We start from the raw sequence: 16330 nt of genomic DNA on the forward strand, positions 1-16330 counted from the left end.
TCTATCCATTGCTGAAAATGTGCCTGTTTAAAATACATGAAAGGTTATGCTATATAGGAGTCATGCTAAGATACCCAATATGATACCTATTGGAAATACACACCATTCTGGATGGATGGAGAATTGTATTAGTATTTCTTTTTATTAATTCACTCATTTACGTACGAGTTCTTACATGCTTGAGTCTATCAGTGAACAAACAACCAGCTATCTACCGATTCACTCAGTCATTCATTGGATTAACGCATTTACCATGTGGTATTATGGTATTGTGCTTTATGTATGACAGTTTCCACAAATCGAACTTTTCTCTCACATGTCTATTCCCTCTTAATGGTCTGTAGTTATTATTGTAGCTATCGCTGTTCGTGTGATGTGAAAACGTCTTCTTTGTCAATTTGCCAATGTTGAAAATTTGTGGCAAAAGTTTATGGTTTCCCGTATCGACTCTGTCTATCTATGTATATTATCAGTTTATCTGGCACCTTGTCGCGTTACAGTCTTTCCGTCGTCGTCGTCGCCCAACGATATCGTCAACGCCAAGACACTAACAATACCTAGAACTTTTGCATAATTATCGTGGGCCGCACACACTGTATGCTCAGCATTATTGTCATTTCATTATGTTATATGCCTCGTCACTGAGTATTCGTTGCTTGTTAGGACCGGCGCATGACTCAAAGGGGATCGCCAAACTTCGGGACCATTGCTGATTTGAAAAAATCGAACGTGTAGATTGTGCCGCTTGAAAGCGTAAAAAAAACAGCCACGTATAAAATCGTGCACACGGGCCGAACAGTGCTTACAGCTATTTCCAAAATTACACCGTAAAAGTTCAAGCGTAAATATATTCTCCATTTAAGACCTTTCCTCTGACATCAGCCAGCAGATTAAGCAAACTTCTCTAGTTCTTCATGGTCTCCTTTGCATTTGGCTTCCATCTTTCAGGCGGAGTCACTCGTCCATTCAGTTACACACACCGAACGTTAATCTCATTCGAGAGATCGGGACGCTGTGGACTAATTTACGACGGTGACACATTTTTTATTAAATTTAATCGTTGCGATACTACTAATTGACCATTAAAAAAATACTGGAGTGTACGTTGAACACTGCATTGTTCAAAATCGATGTCCCTATCTTCCGTATTCACTTCATATGCATTGGTCGAACATTTACTTAAAGTACAGTTGGTGATTATCGAGTCACGACGAGGCAAATCAGCGTTAACATTGAACCTGGCTTGTTTTTTGCCCATATGTTTTTTTTTCGTCTACAATAGTTCGCTTCCGATTTTAGGGTGAAGGTTCTAATTATACTGCAGCGATGACTTCTGGGGCCCTTTATCTATAGTAAGAAAGAATGTTCGATGGGAAAGTTATTTATTTCAAATTAAAGTAATAAAAAGTTATGCTATTGTAAACATGTACACCATTCGCTCTTTTATATAGCCGATAATAATATTAAAGGAGCTTGATCTAACAGTGATGAACGAGATGTTGTAGCCAGCTTGTATCATTATTTTTAGTATCATCATTAATATTATAGTTTACATTACACTCGTAGACCTATCTAGACTCTCGGCCCTCTTCAATCTAACGAAAAGATGCCAAGGGCTGACTTATAAGCGAGGGTCCGAAACGTCGACGATGTATCCTCGGTGATAGTTTGACTTGATAATCTGGCGTGGAGCGCGGCTGGCTTTTATGATTCAGAACAGTTTCTACGGAATAGAACGAAAAAAAGGATCTGAACTGATGAATACAGGAAAAATGCTGCTTGAACTCCTGGTACTGTACCTTCCCCAAAAAGAATGGACGCAAGGGAGAAGAACGAAGCGTTATAATCGTTTCTTATTCGACGCGCTTTCACAAAATCTGTCTTCCGAATCAGTTGAATCGATGAAAAATTTATGATGTGGTTGTGTCAATCATCAGCTGAGGATCGCCGTCATAATGAGCTCGGGGCCTCTTGGAGTAAGCAATAAATCGCCCAGAAACGATGCTTCTCCCGTCAAGCCTCCAACATAGAGGTCTGGCGGGAATCACACCCATGGAACGGTCTTTTCACACTATGCGATTGTATGGTGAGAGGACAAGTAACTGGATACTAGATTATTCCCACTCTCCGACGTAGACCTCTTTGGGTCCATGCGTGTACGTTGGGGTAGCACCGGCAGAAGATCCACCCGAGCTTGAGCTTTGGGCCGTCGAGTTTTGTCGCAATGGAAGCACACCGTAGATTTTTGAATAGTCATGGTCTGCGCTCTCTGTAAAGATTCAAGGGAGATTGTGTAGATAAATAATTCGGTCAGTACAAAGAATAGACATGTTAAAGTGAGGTAATGTAGGTACCTAACGGTGTCCATAGAATGAAAATGTAGGTGCGAATATTTCGAAGAATCAAACAGGGATACACAATAATACAAACAGGGTAATTTGTGTCTTAATCATTTAATGTACTAATTATAATAAGTCTTTGCCAATAGTTTCTGTATATCGTACATCATGTGTACAAGATTTACATCAATTGTGATACAAGTTTTAGTGTAAAATACATTGCGTTTGACAGCGTTCTACTCACCGTCTCAGGACAGTGTGGACCAGATAGAATGGCTTCATACATTGCGGTTATTGATCGTACAGCAATATGATTTACTTACGGTATAGGCTGTTTTCCCTGTTTTTTGCGGCTCCATATAGCGAATTCAAATAGCTGAATGAATGGTTGGAGGAAGCATACGCATAGATAGCGTCCTTTTGCAGTCGTTCGCGATCGCGGCGTGACATATTGAGCGGGTCACGCTGACCGAAGTTCGACACTCGCGCCTTCAGCCCACAATAGTAAGGGTCGTCGTAGATGCCTGAGGACGACGAGATCTTACGCGCTGGCTGGCGTTCGTTGCCTCCACCTGACCTTTGCATCTGCATATGAACCGGGACGCCAGAATATGAAGTGTCCTCATAATCGGGCTACGGTGTTTCATTGAGTGATCGAATTTTTCGGAAGGCGGAATAGTAGCGACGCAAAAAGCCACAAGGCAATGTAAGCACCGTTCAATATTGCGAGCGCGGCAGGACGGAAAGGCAGTTTTCCGGAACATCACATCGGTTGTGAACGTCGCCAAGACGCACATCAACGCGAAAAGCATGAAAAATAATTTTTAAAAAAAGTATGAAAAAATAGCTGTTTTCATATATTTTTTTCTAGGAAGGACAAAGTGAATATGATATTGTAGTTATATAATATTGAAAGTGGTCTAGAGCTTACAGATTACGTATGGCAACTATCATATCCATTGGAAATAGATTGGCAACTAATGCTTCTGCTATCAGGCGGGGAAAAGTGTCATGGCCAGTGGTTGTGTGATACGATGAGATCGAACATAGTTCTATGAAGCATAACATTTTTCGTAAATAACAGGTTAGCGTCAATTTAATGAACAGTGGGGATCCTTCTGAACTAATACATATTTTATATCTTCCGTGCTTAATATAGACTGTCGAATGAATAGGAAAAATGTTTTGTAAGATTACATGAAGACTGAAATCTACTGATATAGCATATTTCACTAACCCAACAGTTGTAATGGCGGGAAAATTAAATTTGCTTATAAAATACAAATGTGTTATTTTTTGCAAGTTGTCTCAACAGCGCGGTCAAAACAGACATCGAGTATTAAACGATGCTAAATAAATTCGTGATTTCGTGAGCAACCGCTGTAAACAAGAAATTAGTAGATAAATGCAGCTGCTGCTAAGAAGATTTAATTGTGCTGGCTGATGATTATTTAATCGAAATTAATAATCATTAATTCTGAAACATTTCTGTGTTAAATACGTTTGCTTATGCGATGTGATATGCATGTATGCATACAGATTAGGCTCCTATTTTTTCAATGTAATTTTTTCCAGCTGTGTTAACGGCCTAAATATTAATCTCGCATGTCAGTGGCTCTGTAATTATTTTAAAGTATAATTTAGCTGAAAAAAGTAGGCAAAGCAAGTATTGCATAGCGAGTCCATTGTGGATCGTTTACACTATGCTTTGAGTTTCAGATTAGCAAGCCTTACCATTGTTGAATGTTAGCGATTCGATCTTGCCGTTATCGTATAAATAACAAATTTAAACAATGAATATTAATTCATCATAACGTTAACAATAGGGTCATTATCTGTCGACAACAAATATATACTGAGGAGATTATCAGGATCGTCAGACGCCGTGTACGCCAAAATAAGCTCTTCGCTGGTTGGTGATTTTCTTAAACGTACAATACGATTATCCAGCATCTAAGGCAGGCAATTTGATTGTTAGTAAACGAGCAGTCGTTGAATTACTCAGTAATTTATACTCACATATAATACAAATAGCAAAGAACAGAGCCATATTCAGCACAATGTCAACGACTGCAGCCAATGATCTGAGATAGTGCGAGACCATCAATTCGGTTTAGGGCGGGGACCCGATCATACTGCTAAGACACACGCGAACTAGATTGAGTAATGAGTGTATGTACAGCATCAGAGCATTCCTTAACAAACAATATTGGCTAAAATGTTAAAGAGTTAAATAGTGATTGAGTATGCTAAATCTCGCTAGCCACCGTTTCGTCGAGACTACGATAGTGGCAGAGGCAAGTGTTGGCCAGCCAGTGCATCTTTCATCAGTTGAAATAACAAATGTACATTCACAGGCAATTATATATACACGTGCGTATTGCTTTCAGAAGGTTAATTGGCTATGGCTTGTGTGTTGACTACACCGTAGATTCAGTTGCCGTCAACCGCTGTTGCGAATCTGTCAAACATCGGAGTGTGAAACAGGCCAGGCAGGAAGATGCTCATGAAGGTCAAAGGGCAGATGAGGCAATTTGATGAGTTGGGCAGGCATGAAGTTGTTGAGGATTATCATGCAGAGAAAGGGAACTGAGGCTGTCGTACGTATGTGCTAGCTCAGCTAGTAGCTTGTAAGCACTGCTGATCTGGGATGGGATGAACTTATTGCTACTATTGTTGTCGAACCGGTATCATAGTAGCGTGGCGTACAGCAGCGATTTCAAGATTCTAACTATAATTGGAACTGGTAACTGACCTGAGGAGTACTTACGCGGGGCACCCGAGGTCGCTTATCCCGGGGCGGTAACTTAGGTGGACGGGGTTCGCGGTGGTCACGTTTCGCATGTGAGGCATGACCGCCTGATGATCCCGACGATGACGCGCCACCCGGCAGAGCCGTATAGGGATCTTCCAGGTCGTCCTTTGATCGACCTTCGCCATCTCGCGAATCAAAGATCGACATCAGGTTTGGAGCACTCTGCCGCTTCGTTGCTGCGGGAACAGCGTACTGAGCTGTAGCAACAGATAGAGAGGCACAAAATCCAAAGAGGTTAAAAGAAAATTAATAACCGATCAGGGGGTTCTCTTGGCGCACGCTGATCAAACTCTAGGTTTCAAACCCGTAGCTTAAAGAAGTCATTCCAACCAATAAACAGTGTCTTTATGAAATCATGTTGCTTACTGATGCGTGTCGTGCACATATGCGTACTGGCAGAATAGAGCTAGAGCTTTTCAGAGGCGACACCTGTATATGCAACACATATATATACAGGTGTCTCCTACCAGGTGTATATACCAATCGTAATTGAATAAGTTTCCAGAACGTAATTTAGCAAGAGTGATGTATTTAGATCATATAGATATTATATAGACACGTTATATGATAAGCAATACCGATTCTGTCCGGAACAGCCGATTGTCATCAAATATATAGCATATCAAAGAAAGATCTCAAATAAAGAAAATTAGTTGAGTGAAGTATCGACAGATCCATTTAAAGGAGTCAAGGAAAAGCTGGAGTAACTGTACTTAAATGCTAGCTAATGCAGGATCTTGCTTGGATCGACGCAAAATGGTTCAAATAATACCTATTAATTTATAAATGATATCTTACGAGGCAGTTTGCTCTTGAGCATATCGAGGGCAACAATATTGATCACCATAACCCAAACAGGAACCTGCAGGACATCGGATGAGTCACGGACGAACGAAATACAAGAGACACACTGTGCTTCGAGGGTGCGCCTGTCGGGATAGGCTCTACAAAGAAAAAGAATGGAAGTTATGTAATTTTAGGCAATTTTTATTTAATAAAACTTTTATTTAAGGTTATTTATTATGCCTATGGAAAAAAGTTCCACTTAAGGGGTTCACAAAAAGCAAAGGGCCTTTTTACGTTAATTTCGTTTTTTTGCTTATTGAGAACCTCTATTTGAACTAAGTAGCCTGAACACTTTTACCACCACCACCACCCCAGTTGCACCACGGAAGATGACCATCCGTAATGTATGATATTATCAGCCGTTGTAATCTCTTCTTGCCAACGTTAACAAAAATCATGAGTAGAAGATTACAAGAAGAATCGAGATTATAAACAGATTCGAGCCAATTGCAAAACCTCTGTTTAGACTCGTTGCTTTTTTTAACTGTTATTTGCCGACTGGTTAGCTGGTTAACCTACCGTTTCATTTCACGGATGACATTAGCTCGAAATTTGTCCATATCGAAGAGTTTCACCGGTTTGTCGAAGTCAAGATGTCCGCGACTATCGATGACTTCTTTCGAAATGGCCGAGCTTTCTCCATGCTGGACGCTATTGACGAAGATGGAGCTTTTCGAGATTCGCTTGATCACGATATTTCCAGAAGCGTCCATTGTTATCCGTGCACCCTGTACAATTAACAATAAAGTGTTATGAACAATGCAAGCTGGGCAACCAATGGAGTAGCTGCAAGTAGACGCACCGCAGTTATTCATCGCCCGTAGTATGGATATACCGTCATGGATTAATAGGGCAAATTGGATACACTCCAGTGTTTCTACTACATTTTTAATTATTATTCAAGGAGTTAGCTTGCCGACAATGTTATAGAAGCGACAAAAAGATCGGATTCTGTTTGACTCGCTATGGTTATCTTAGGATTACCCGATTAAACCTTTACCTCATAGTTTTATTAACGGAGGAAGGCGTAGAGCATGAAGGCAGATATCAGTTGATTCCTACCAGCGATTGTTAATGTCTAGTGAATACAAGATGAAATGGTTGGGAAAGAAATTTAATTAATTAATTATTAATTAATTCTCTTTGTCGACATTGGTTCAAAAGGCTATTGTATCGCATTCAATGGTATTAACTAAAAAACTTTGGTGTCTGAAAAGTTAGTTTCGTCGGTGACTTATATTTTGCTATTTTATAGCAGTTCTTAAGAACTGCTTTTTGATCCGTATAAGACAATAATTAATAGATATTCTAATTAATGAAGTCTGAGAACTTATTATGGGTTACGCACAAATGAAAGCGAAAACTGGGCCCACTGGGCAAAAAACTACGAAAGTAACTTATATGGGACCACTTCGCGAAGTTGTGTCCGGTCTATTTTACCTTCTGTCTTTATAATTACCTTGACCTCACGTCGATGTCGTGTGCTCTACGTTCCAGCATGGGTTCACAGCTATGTACAGCTCATCGATATCGACCATCATCAGTGGTATTAACGGTCTATCGATTGAAGTACAAATTAATAAATAGAAAAACTCTACGCTGCTGTCTTTAGTGATATGATACCGAAAAGGGGGCTTATTTAAGATGAAAATGACTAGTTAAAGTAGTAACGAGCAGCACCGAGTAAATCTCCAGTGTATCCGTCATCTGCACTGACTGTGCCCAGGGTCGCAGATTCGTTAAATTTTTACTCATCAAAGAGCAGAGAGCAAGTTAAAAATTGAAGGCTCTGATCAATTTTCATTATTGATATACATTTCGTGTGAGTAATTTTTTTCGATTATTTAGGAGATTAGGGGAGTATAATGTAGTGAATTTTCTGGAGCGCGGTCAGTCCCCAACAAGTTGAGATATACCGAAATGGTTTAACAGCCTGCACTAAGAAAGCTATATCCTTCTTTACTTTGTCATGCTCAATTCTACGAATGTTACTGTTATTTGTTTTCTATTGCATTTGGTGATTATTCCTCTTTTGTTATTGCTTATTTCGATAGATAGATACTTCTGATAGATCAAATGCTACTATCGTTACGAGTTTGTGAGCTCTTTTCGCGTCTCCACAAGGGTGTACTAGGCATTTAACTTGCTTCACTTAGCAGGGTAGTAACAGATGCAGATACCTTTATATCTACTTCATATTAACACGACGTTGCAACACTTCTGATGATAGTGTTGAAATTCAGAATTCAGGGCTCCGTTCAACACACAATGGCTTGTGCTGTCTCTAGGCAAACGCAGCCTATATTGGATGTTAAAATCGTAGCTCTGTGAGGCAGAATTTGGAGCATCTCAACGCATGTAGTCTCACTCGTAAATCATTGCGACGTAACGTGAAGCAAAACTCTTTTATTTGTTTGGTAGCTTCATGTGCCGTTTGTGAAAGTAGGAAAAAATAAAAGGGAAAGCAGAAAAGCCGGGTACCACGACAGACATCGGTGAGAAGATAACAACGTTTAGTTACTCAGCGAACCTAGTAATAGCCTACGAGCTATCGGCGAAGTACAGTGTCATTCGCGCAAATCTATCGGTACAAATTGCATTATGACTATTGCTACAGCTGCTGCTGCTACTAAGACTAAGATGGAATCGGAAGTGCCTGCGCATTATGCCTGGTGCAGATTTTTCTACTTAAAAAATATTTCGTTTCCTTCAAATTTTCGCGCGGTTTATGGCGTGCTTTGCAGTGAGCTTGCCGAAAGTGTATAGCGGGTCAACGGGTTTTCTTCCCTTCCTTGTAGAAATGTTCACTAGCAGATCGCAAGCCGGAAAAACCGTATGGTGACTTTTATCGTCAACCGCTACTGCTAGATAACAGTCTACAGTAATGTTTATATTGGCATGTATTACAGCTGGGTATGGAATACCAGCAGAATATTGTTAGACAAATATTAAATCAACACTAGTGGAAAAGGCCGATATAATACATTTGAATTCGATGTGCCTTAACGTTATAAGCTGATTTGTGATTCTTGACCTTATATGCAAAGGATTAGTGCCTGACTAAGAAGGCATTCCTATTAATTTTTCTCAATAACACCTGCCTAAAGCAAATATCAGTTCGCATCCACGAGCTTTGCTTGAAAGGTAATTTGTCAGTATATAGCGTAATGTGGCGTAGACAACTAGGTCCCTGGCTTTAAATCCAGAAAACGTTGGTTAAGATTCTTTTCTGTGTGAGTTTTTATATACACGATCGGCGTGGAATAACATACTTCTCACAGACGAAAAATGACCTTCATTGACGGCAAAAAACCCTTAGGCGCTGAAGATCATTGGAGAGATTCGATTTCACAGTGTCGTGTGAAACATTATTTTACCTAAACGCTCTGATTCTGGCAAGGCTCAAGATAAACGCTCAAGGTAGCGTGCATCTTTGTAGATATAAAGCACATAACACGTTAATTAAAATTGGCCCTTTGCCGATTGTGGCCTCGAAGTAATAACGAAAACAATGATGGCAAGATCCAATAACGGGAAAAACGTATCGATGATTTTGCTTCAGGACGGTCGCAACCATTGTGCTTTTTTGTTTTGATCGGGCGTGGCGTATTTTTCTTTATTACTAAAAAGCTAACTAAAATATTGTCGGCATTTGCATATGCGAAAGTTGTTGGGCTGCCATAGCAATACGGCGATGCATAGGTAATCTATATTACTACGTTAATTTTGCAAGCAGCACGATCAGCGACATTACCAATGTCCCAACCGCTAACAGGACTGCGTACGACTGGCGTAATGCGCGACGTCCAAGTGCAGATCGGGGGTCAATAAATAAACGAGGGAAACCTCTTACCGCTACACCCTGTCGCGTACCTATCACAGTCATGACGAAGAAAACACTTTTATTCAGCAGTGGACGGCATCTGTTGCTCAAACTACAAGTGAATCACGGCCGGAAAGCACCGACTGTGCCTAGTTCCCCCTCGCTTCCACGAGGTCAGTTTCGATTATCGATGATTACGTAATTTTGCCCGTCCAGGCTCCTGCCTGCCTGCCTGCCTCTGCGGCTACCGACAGTGCGTTCTAGTTTGTCCGTTCGGCTTTACCGGTACGTGCGCCAAAAAAAGATCTTAAGGAAGAAGAAATTCAAAGAACACCCAACAAGGGTGAAAAAAATCTAGAAAAAAAGGGACGACTTAGAACCCGAAACCCGTGTTCATGCTGTGCCTACGGTATCCATTGCTTATCAGCGCGTTAACCATTTTTTGATGGTGCTACCGACGGTATTGGCCACAGTCGCGCCACGTAGACCAGACCATCAACGTCATCCTGCCACCCGCATTGCATTACTCTGTTGGCGCTTCTATTGCATCAGCCATTCGATCACCAGCGCCTCCGTCACCAACCCAGCTATTGCTGCTGCTCGAATCCCATCGTTGATATGTCTATTGAAGTGAGGTCTGTATCGTACCGGTCGTTGCTTATTGGTTGGATCTCCAAGGAACTGATAGTTGACGACCTATAAAAAGCGCTGCGGATTGAGAGGAGACTTCGCCGTTGGTTTTACGGCAGCGGCGGTTACAACGGAAACAAATGAACGATTCGGGGGCTCCGACGGTACGCCACTGTCTAGTTAACGTAACCGTAGGGTGACCGGCGAAGTCGAGATGCAAATAGGAAATGGGCATGATAACAGTAGTGGACAAAGCGGCTATGAAACGCGTAGGAAAAATATTGAAACGGAAGAGAATATGACGCTGCCAAAGGAAAGGCGGCGACGATTCTAGCCACTGGGAGGTAATAGGACAGAGCTGTAGTAGACCGTAGCGGATTGCAGTGGAAATATTTCGTATATAATTGCCACTATATTAACAAGGAGGGTTACTATTCACCGCCTCATGGCTGATACTGACCGGCATATTGTGCACAGGACTGCAGGCGGATTCTGTAAACGTATGCTCAATAATGTGCTCGTAGGGCGCAGATCTGTGGCTTCTGCTTAAAATAAGACTGCTATTTTCAGCTCAGTGGTTCCAATAAGAAGAAGGCGTAATGCCAGAAAGTCGTTGAAGTGAATCAAAAGACAGATTGTTCATTAGTGGACAGAGAGACACAGTCGAACTTGAAATAAAACATCTAGGCAAAACGCATTGTGCAATTACGTACCTGGATGCCGACACCCTTCAGCTTTTGCGTTATATCCCCGCATACGAACATCATTTGGAAGTCGATCTCATTATGTTAGATAATTCTCACGCTGCTTTTTCAAGTAGAAAGAGCTTTAACACTAACTTGGGTAGCGCTGATCACAAAATGGTCATAATATAACGGTGGCCACCTTGTTTCCGACGAAGTCGAAAGATCTGTATCGACAAACAAAGGACATTACCATCGTATTGACAGATTTCCTGTCAATTCACCACTCAGGACGCATAGAATATCTCAAATGTAACGTCAATATTCTGGTGGTGATCATCAGGTGTTGATTGAGGAACGGTTGTCCGTTTTTATTTGCAATGGCGCGCCATACATTCTAGGCCTCTTAACAGTGGAATGGCAGAAGACAATGCATCAGTAGAATCATCTCGTAATAGTTATAGTAAAGCCATTCCGCAGACAATGTGATCTGCCGCTGATGCGCGTATGAATGACTGTACGCAGAAAGTTATGAGACAACGAGGGCTGGGGCCTTTCATCAGGTTTTCCCCTCTAATATTTGTGTTCTAAACTGTGACAACGGAGCCGCCAGATGACATGACACTGCGTTATATTACGTTAGTATCCACTACGGAACTCTCATTGCCCGTTTTTCTGCTATTACTTCTTGTAAAAATTGCATTGACCATAATTATTCTAATTGTACCTACTGCTATTATCGGTTATAGCTAATTCACGACCTCATAGCAAGGGAACAGCCGAATTATCGGCTACTTAGCATTTTTTGCAGAAAGTCTATGAATGTCCATTATACAACCAGTAGCAAGCGATGATCGCCTCTCAAGTATCAATATCCGGGTAAGTCATCTTCTCGGATTTTACCTAGTAATAGAAAGTGTTTGCATCTTGAAAAACAGGATCAGATTTGCCGCATAGGTCAAATGTGCTTTTCCCATTCAAAACGTTTTTCGTCACAACCGATCCCGCTATTTTGAAGAACTCTTAACTCAGCAAGTGACTAGTGGTCAAGAACTAGCAGCATTTTACGGCGCGTAAATGTTCTGACGGCTGTCAAACGCAAAAGGACAAAGCCTGTCACCTCATACGGGCCAGCACTAGTGTTTTTCTATGTCTGATGCTGTCGTCCTTCGTGTCCGCCGGACGACATTTAAAGCCAATGATTGAATTCAATCGAACGGACGTACCACCACGAAGAATAAATGTCGCTGCTGCTGTTAGTGCAGCTGGCGATTGATGCCGAATGTGGCAAAGTATAAACAATTCTTTCGGAGAGTTTTTGTAACCTAAGATAATATCGACTTCGCCAAGCAATCGTAAGTTCAGCGAGACACTAAAACCTCATGGGACCGTACAACCGGGCAGTGCCATATATGATAGCTGACTGATCAGGTGGCGGCGCTCCATTCGTTCTAATTTCGGCACATAAAAAGTGCACTACACCTCACAGATTAGGCGGTGCTTCGTATTATAATTTCTAAAATAAAATCCGCTAGTGTAGTCCACAAATTTTGCCTGCACTGAAAATGAATAATGCGAAAAATACTTTGAAAAGGTATTGTACCACTTTAGTAATAGCGCAGTAGTGATATTACGGTGCATAATCTTGTTGAAACCGAAAAATCTTTTTTCGTTCTGAGTTTCTTATGAGCACGACCTATCGTGTGGACGTTTCACTATAGAAGGTAAGTAGTTTGGCATTAAGCGAAATAGATAATAAGTTCAGACGAAGACACACTGTTTAGTGCGACTTGTTGAAAAGAAGTACCTTGCCGACGAGGAACCTTTTTACAAATATACTTCTGGCTCAACGATATCTAGTAGACACTGGAATAAAGCGTGCCAATGCTTTGCCAGTTCAAGCTTTTCTCCACTTCCAGGCATCTGTAGGACAGACGAATCGGGGACCCTGATTCTGGCTTTGAACACTCAGAATAACAAGGAGCGCTAACGTTTGCAAATGTCGGCCTGCCTGTCTGAGTAGCTATAGCAGATGACACGGATAAGTTCGTCATCCCAAGAACGACGATGGCGGGTATTGGGTGCTAACACGTAAACGGGGTCAATTCATCTTCCAGAAATTTTGTCATCCTGTTTGATTTGGTTGGCATCCTCGAGAATACGTTGACGAAGAAACGATCGCAATAATTGTTGCAGTCCAGCTCGAAACATCAACACTTAGCGTAGTACAACACAATTGGCGACTCACGCAGCCGATCCACATTGAGCAAGAAATGCGGTGCTTATTAGCAACCTCCCGTACCTTCTATTGAAAGTTACCATATTGTGAGACAAGGACTCAGACGTATTTAGTGTATGGCCAATTAAATCAATAAGACAATAATAATATGTTTCATAAGTATAGTAACGACTAATATAAAACGTCGTAAACTTATTCGAAAATCGGCGTGGGGCTTCGCTGAGGACATGGCGGCCATGCAATGACATTCCAAAGGCTACGACTAAGATCAATCTTTATTACTACTGAAAGTTCAAGTGAAATAATGAAGACCCGTCGCTTGACCCACGACGAAGGTACAATGGATTCACCACGGAAGACGACAGTAATTATTTTTGGTAAGTCAGATGCAGGACTGTGGGAAGGTCAATAGCGTCCGTGGCGGTAACTGACTTCGCCGGTAGTCCCGTAAGCGAACTGCCGGACTAATTCCGCCATTGTTGTTTAGCATGACACAATAAAAAGGCAAGCAAACAGTGCGATCTGAGCGAAATTCGAACAAACCAAGTCCCACGGCGAAATCACCAAGTCGAAAAAAAAATCACTTTGAGGCTGGCCTCATATGTAATATGTAAGTGATAGATATAATATCTAAGTGATATGTAAGTAAACAGTCATTCGCAAGCATCATCATGTCAATGGATGTGGCGCTGCAATCGAGGATCGATCATTTTTTGCATTTCGACCATTTTTACAAGTTTAAAAATGTAACAACGCCATTCCATCTGAGATGAAAACGATCCATATTTCGATTTAGTTAATTTAAGTTATTTTTAGCGCAAAACTTCGACGAATGTCTGACACTTACGAACCTAGTACACCAAAATTACCCTATAGCCACAGAGGAGATTGGTAATATTTAGAACCGTATAATTGTTTTATATATAAGTCCAATAATCTGTTACCTTTGCAAAGTAACAGATTATTGGACTGCGGTGTTCTCCTCATATGTTAACTCGTATCGGAACTCGTATGTTACTCTGACCTCCTTTTGGTAACCTCGCGGTTCTGATCTTTGAAGGCGCGCTATTTTCTTTCGCCCTGAGAACGAATTTTAGGAACGCACCTAGTACAGTCAGTGCTTTCTAGTTTGTGAAATGTTTCAATGTCAAAATCTGACACATGCTGAATTTCGACCTCTCCTCTGTAACAGCAAAGCAAGATCTATGTCCAGCGAGAGTCGAGTTTTGTCACAGCGTTCGCCCCCCGGTGCAGCCGCGATCAGCCCGCTGCATCGGTAGGAAGAAGGAAATTAATGACGTAAGAAGCTATCGACGGCATTGAGCAAAAATAAACGTACATTTGCCGACACGATATAAAAACACAAATTCTTTTCGTCATTTTATTCACTTTGTAATGATCTGACTCAATATCAGAGAAATATTCCCTTACGATTATTTAGATAGAATACGTGTGCTTGCTTGTATGGCTTTATATTATTCATAGAATTTTTTTCTTATCATATGTTAGATTAGTTTAATGTCAACACAGATTCGTCAACGTGTGCGAAAATCTCGCGCATTGACTCCGGATAATTGTAATAGGTACATTTTTGTATACGGCCCGAATTATCACGCTCTATTACACAGGTACAAAATACTCATTCCTGTAGTCATGACGTGGCATATTGGTACGAACACAAGGACGTATGCGCTCGACGGCGGTGTCAGCAGCGGTGTCACTGGTCACAATATCGATTACTTCCTACATTTATTCGCCAACATAAAATAGCGCTAGGACGCACAAAGTGAACTTCTCTAGCTGACGGCCGCTCGTATCTTCATAGGTATGATTTGCTTCGACGGCAACGTATGTTCAGCCTCGATAAAATGCGTTTTGTCCGCTCGTTTCCATCGTGGGATGAAAAGACTCTCTGTCATCCATACAGAAATCGGGATGCGGTGATGATGGGCTACAGTTATAAACAATGACCAGACAAGTATCGACAGTCGACGGCGCACGGCAGGAACGATGCAGCTCAACAGAGTCTGTAAAAAAAAACGCTGGAACCAGACGCAGCAATTGAATAGCACAGCCACAATGATACTTCTAGGTAGCAATATAACGGTACACTGTTGCCGGGGAAACGCGCAGAAGCACCCAGAAGGATTCTGTTCATGGGCGACGTATTCGTCTATATGCCTATTCGGCCGTGCTATCAGTAGAAACAGCTCTTTCGAGTTCTAACTATGACGAAGTATGACGGTTGTGCTGTGAACAAATTGTTTCTACAATTACCAGTGTTGCCACTACAGAAATTCCTCTATCATGGCGTCATGAAGACCATGTCGTGCTCCTAGTTTGTGGAGTTCATAATGTTCTTCATTTTATTCTTCGACTGCATTTATCAGCGCCTGGCGTTTTTCTATAAGCAAAAACCAAGTTAGAATTCCGAGCTGTCTTACAGGTTTCAATATGTAGACCATCTGCAATAGCGGAAAGCAACGACTCGCAGGCTTGGGGCTCGACGAAAAAATAGTTATCGGAAACTTTTTCCGATACGAAACACAGTAGCCAATCAGCTCGACGTAGTTTTAGTTGGAAAACGTTTAATGTTGTACCAATTTTCCTGAAATAGTAGTTATACATTGGCGCTGCAATCGTTTTAAGGTAGATTAGCAATTATTAAAGGTATATGAAATACCGTTACAGAATGTATCAGTCCCGATTACAGACGGACAATTTCGGTAAATCATTGTATAAATTTTCGGGTTCTAAGGCTTTCGACAGGAAAAACACGACGGGATCGGGGATGCGCTATTGTAATCGCTCTGAGCAACATCGCGTAAGAAATCAACATTGAGTGTAACCAACGGCTCAAGATTTTAAAATATGGAAATTAACCAACTTAAGCAGTGAAAATGCCATGTGGGTTTTACTACTACGCTATCCAAGGCAAAGCATATTTGTGTACGT

General features: G+C 41.3%; 1 protein-coding gene and 1 long non-coding RNA gene across 7 annotated transcripts in view; one reads left to right on the forward strand and one right to left on the reverse strand.

Annotated features, from left to right (window-relative positions):
* Positions 1–105: 105 nt before the first annotated feature.
* LOC111269511 (uncharacterized) overlaps positions 106–16330 on the reverse strand; it is a 121890-nt gene continuing 105665 nt past the window's right edge. For 5 of the 6 annotated variants that reach the window (XM_086972128.1, XM_022849163.2, XM_086972127.1 and 2 more), the window contains 5 exons: positions 6520–6728; positions 5953–6098; positions 5095–5351; positions 2663–2972; positions 106–2269 (listed from right to left, as the gene is read on the reverse strand). In XM_086972128.1, coding sequence (XP_086828254.1) covers positions 2115–2269; positions 2663–2972; positions 5095–5351; positions 5953–6098; positions 6520–6728 — 1077 coding nt within the window. In that variant the 3' untranslated portion in view covers positions 106–2114. The remainder of the gene's footprint in view (positions 2270–2662; positions 2973–5094; positions 5352–5952; positions 6099–6519; positions 6729–16330) is intronic. The other variant, XM_086972129.1, reaches the window with a different exon arrangement.
* Positions 10304–14742, forward strand: LOC111269515 (uncharacterized). Its single transcript, XR_015314612.1, has 2 exons — positions 10304–11774; positions 13056–14742. It is a non-coding gene; the product is annotated as an uncharacterized LOC111269515 (long non-coding RNA).

This window comes from Varroa jacobsoni, unplaced genomic scaffold, assembly GCF_002532875.2.
Source record: "Varroa jacobsoni isolate VJ856 unplaced genomic scaffold, vjacob_1.0 scaffold_1391, whole genome shotgun sequence".
Classification (NCBI taxonomy): Eukaryota; Metazoa; Arthropoda; class Arachnida; order Mesostigmata; family Varroidae; genus Varroa; species Varroa jacobsoni.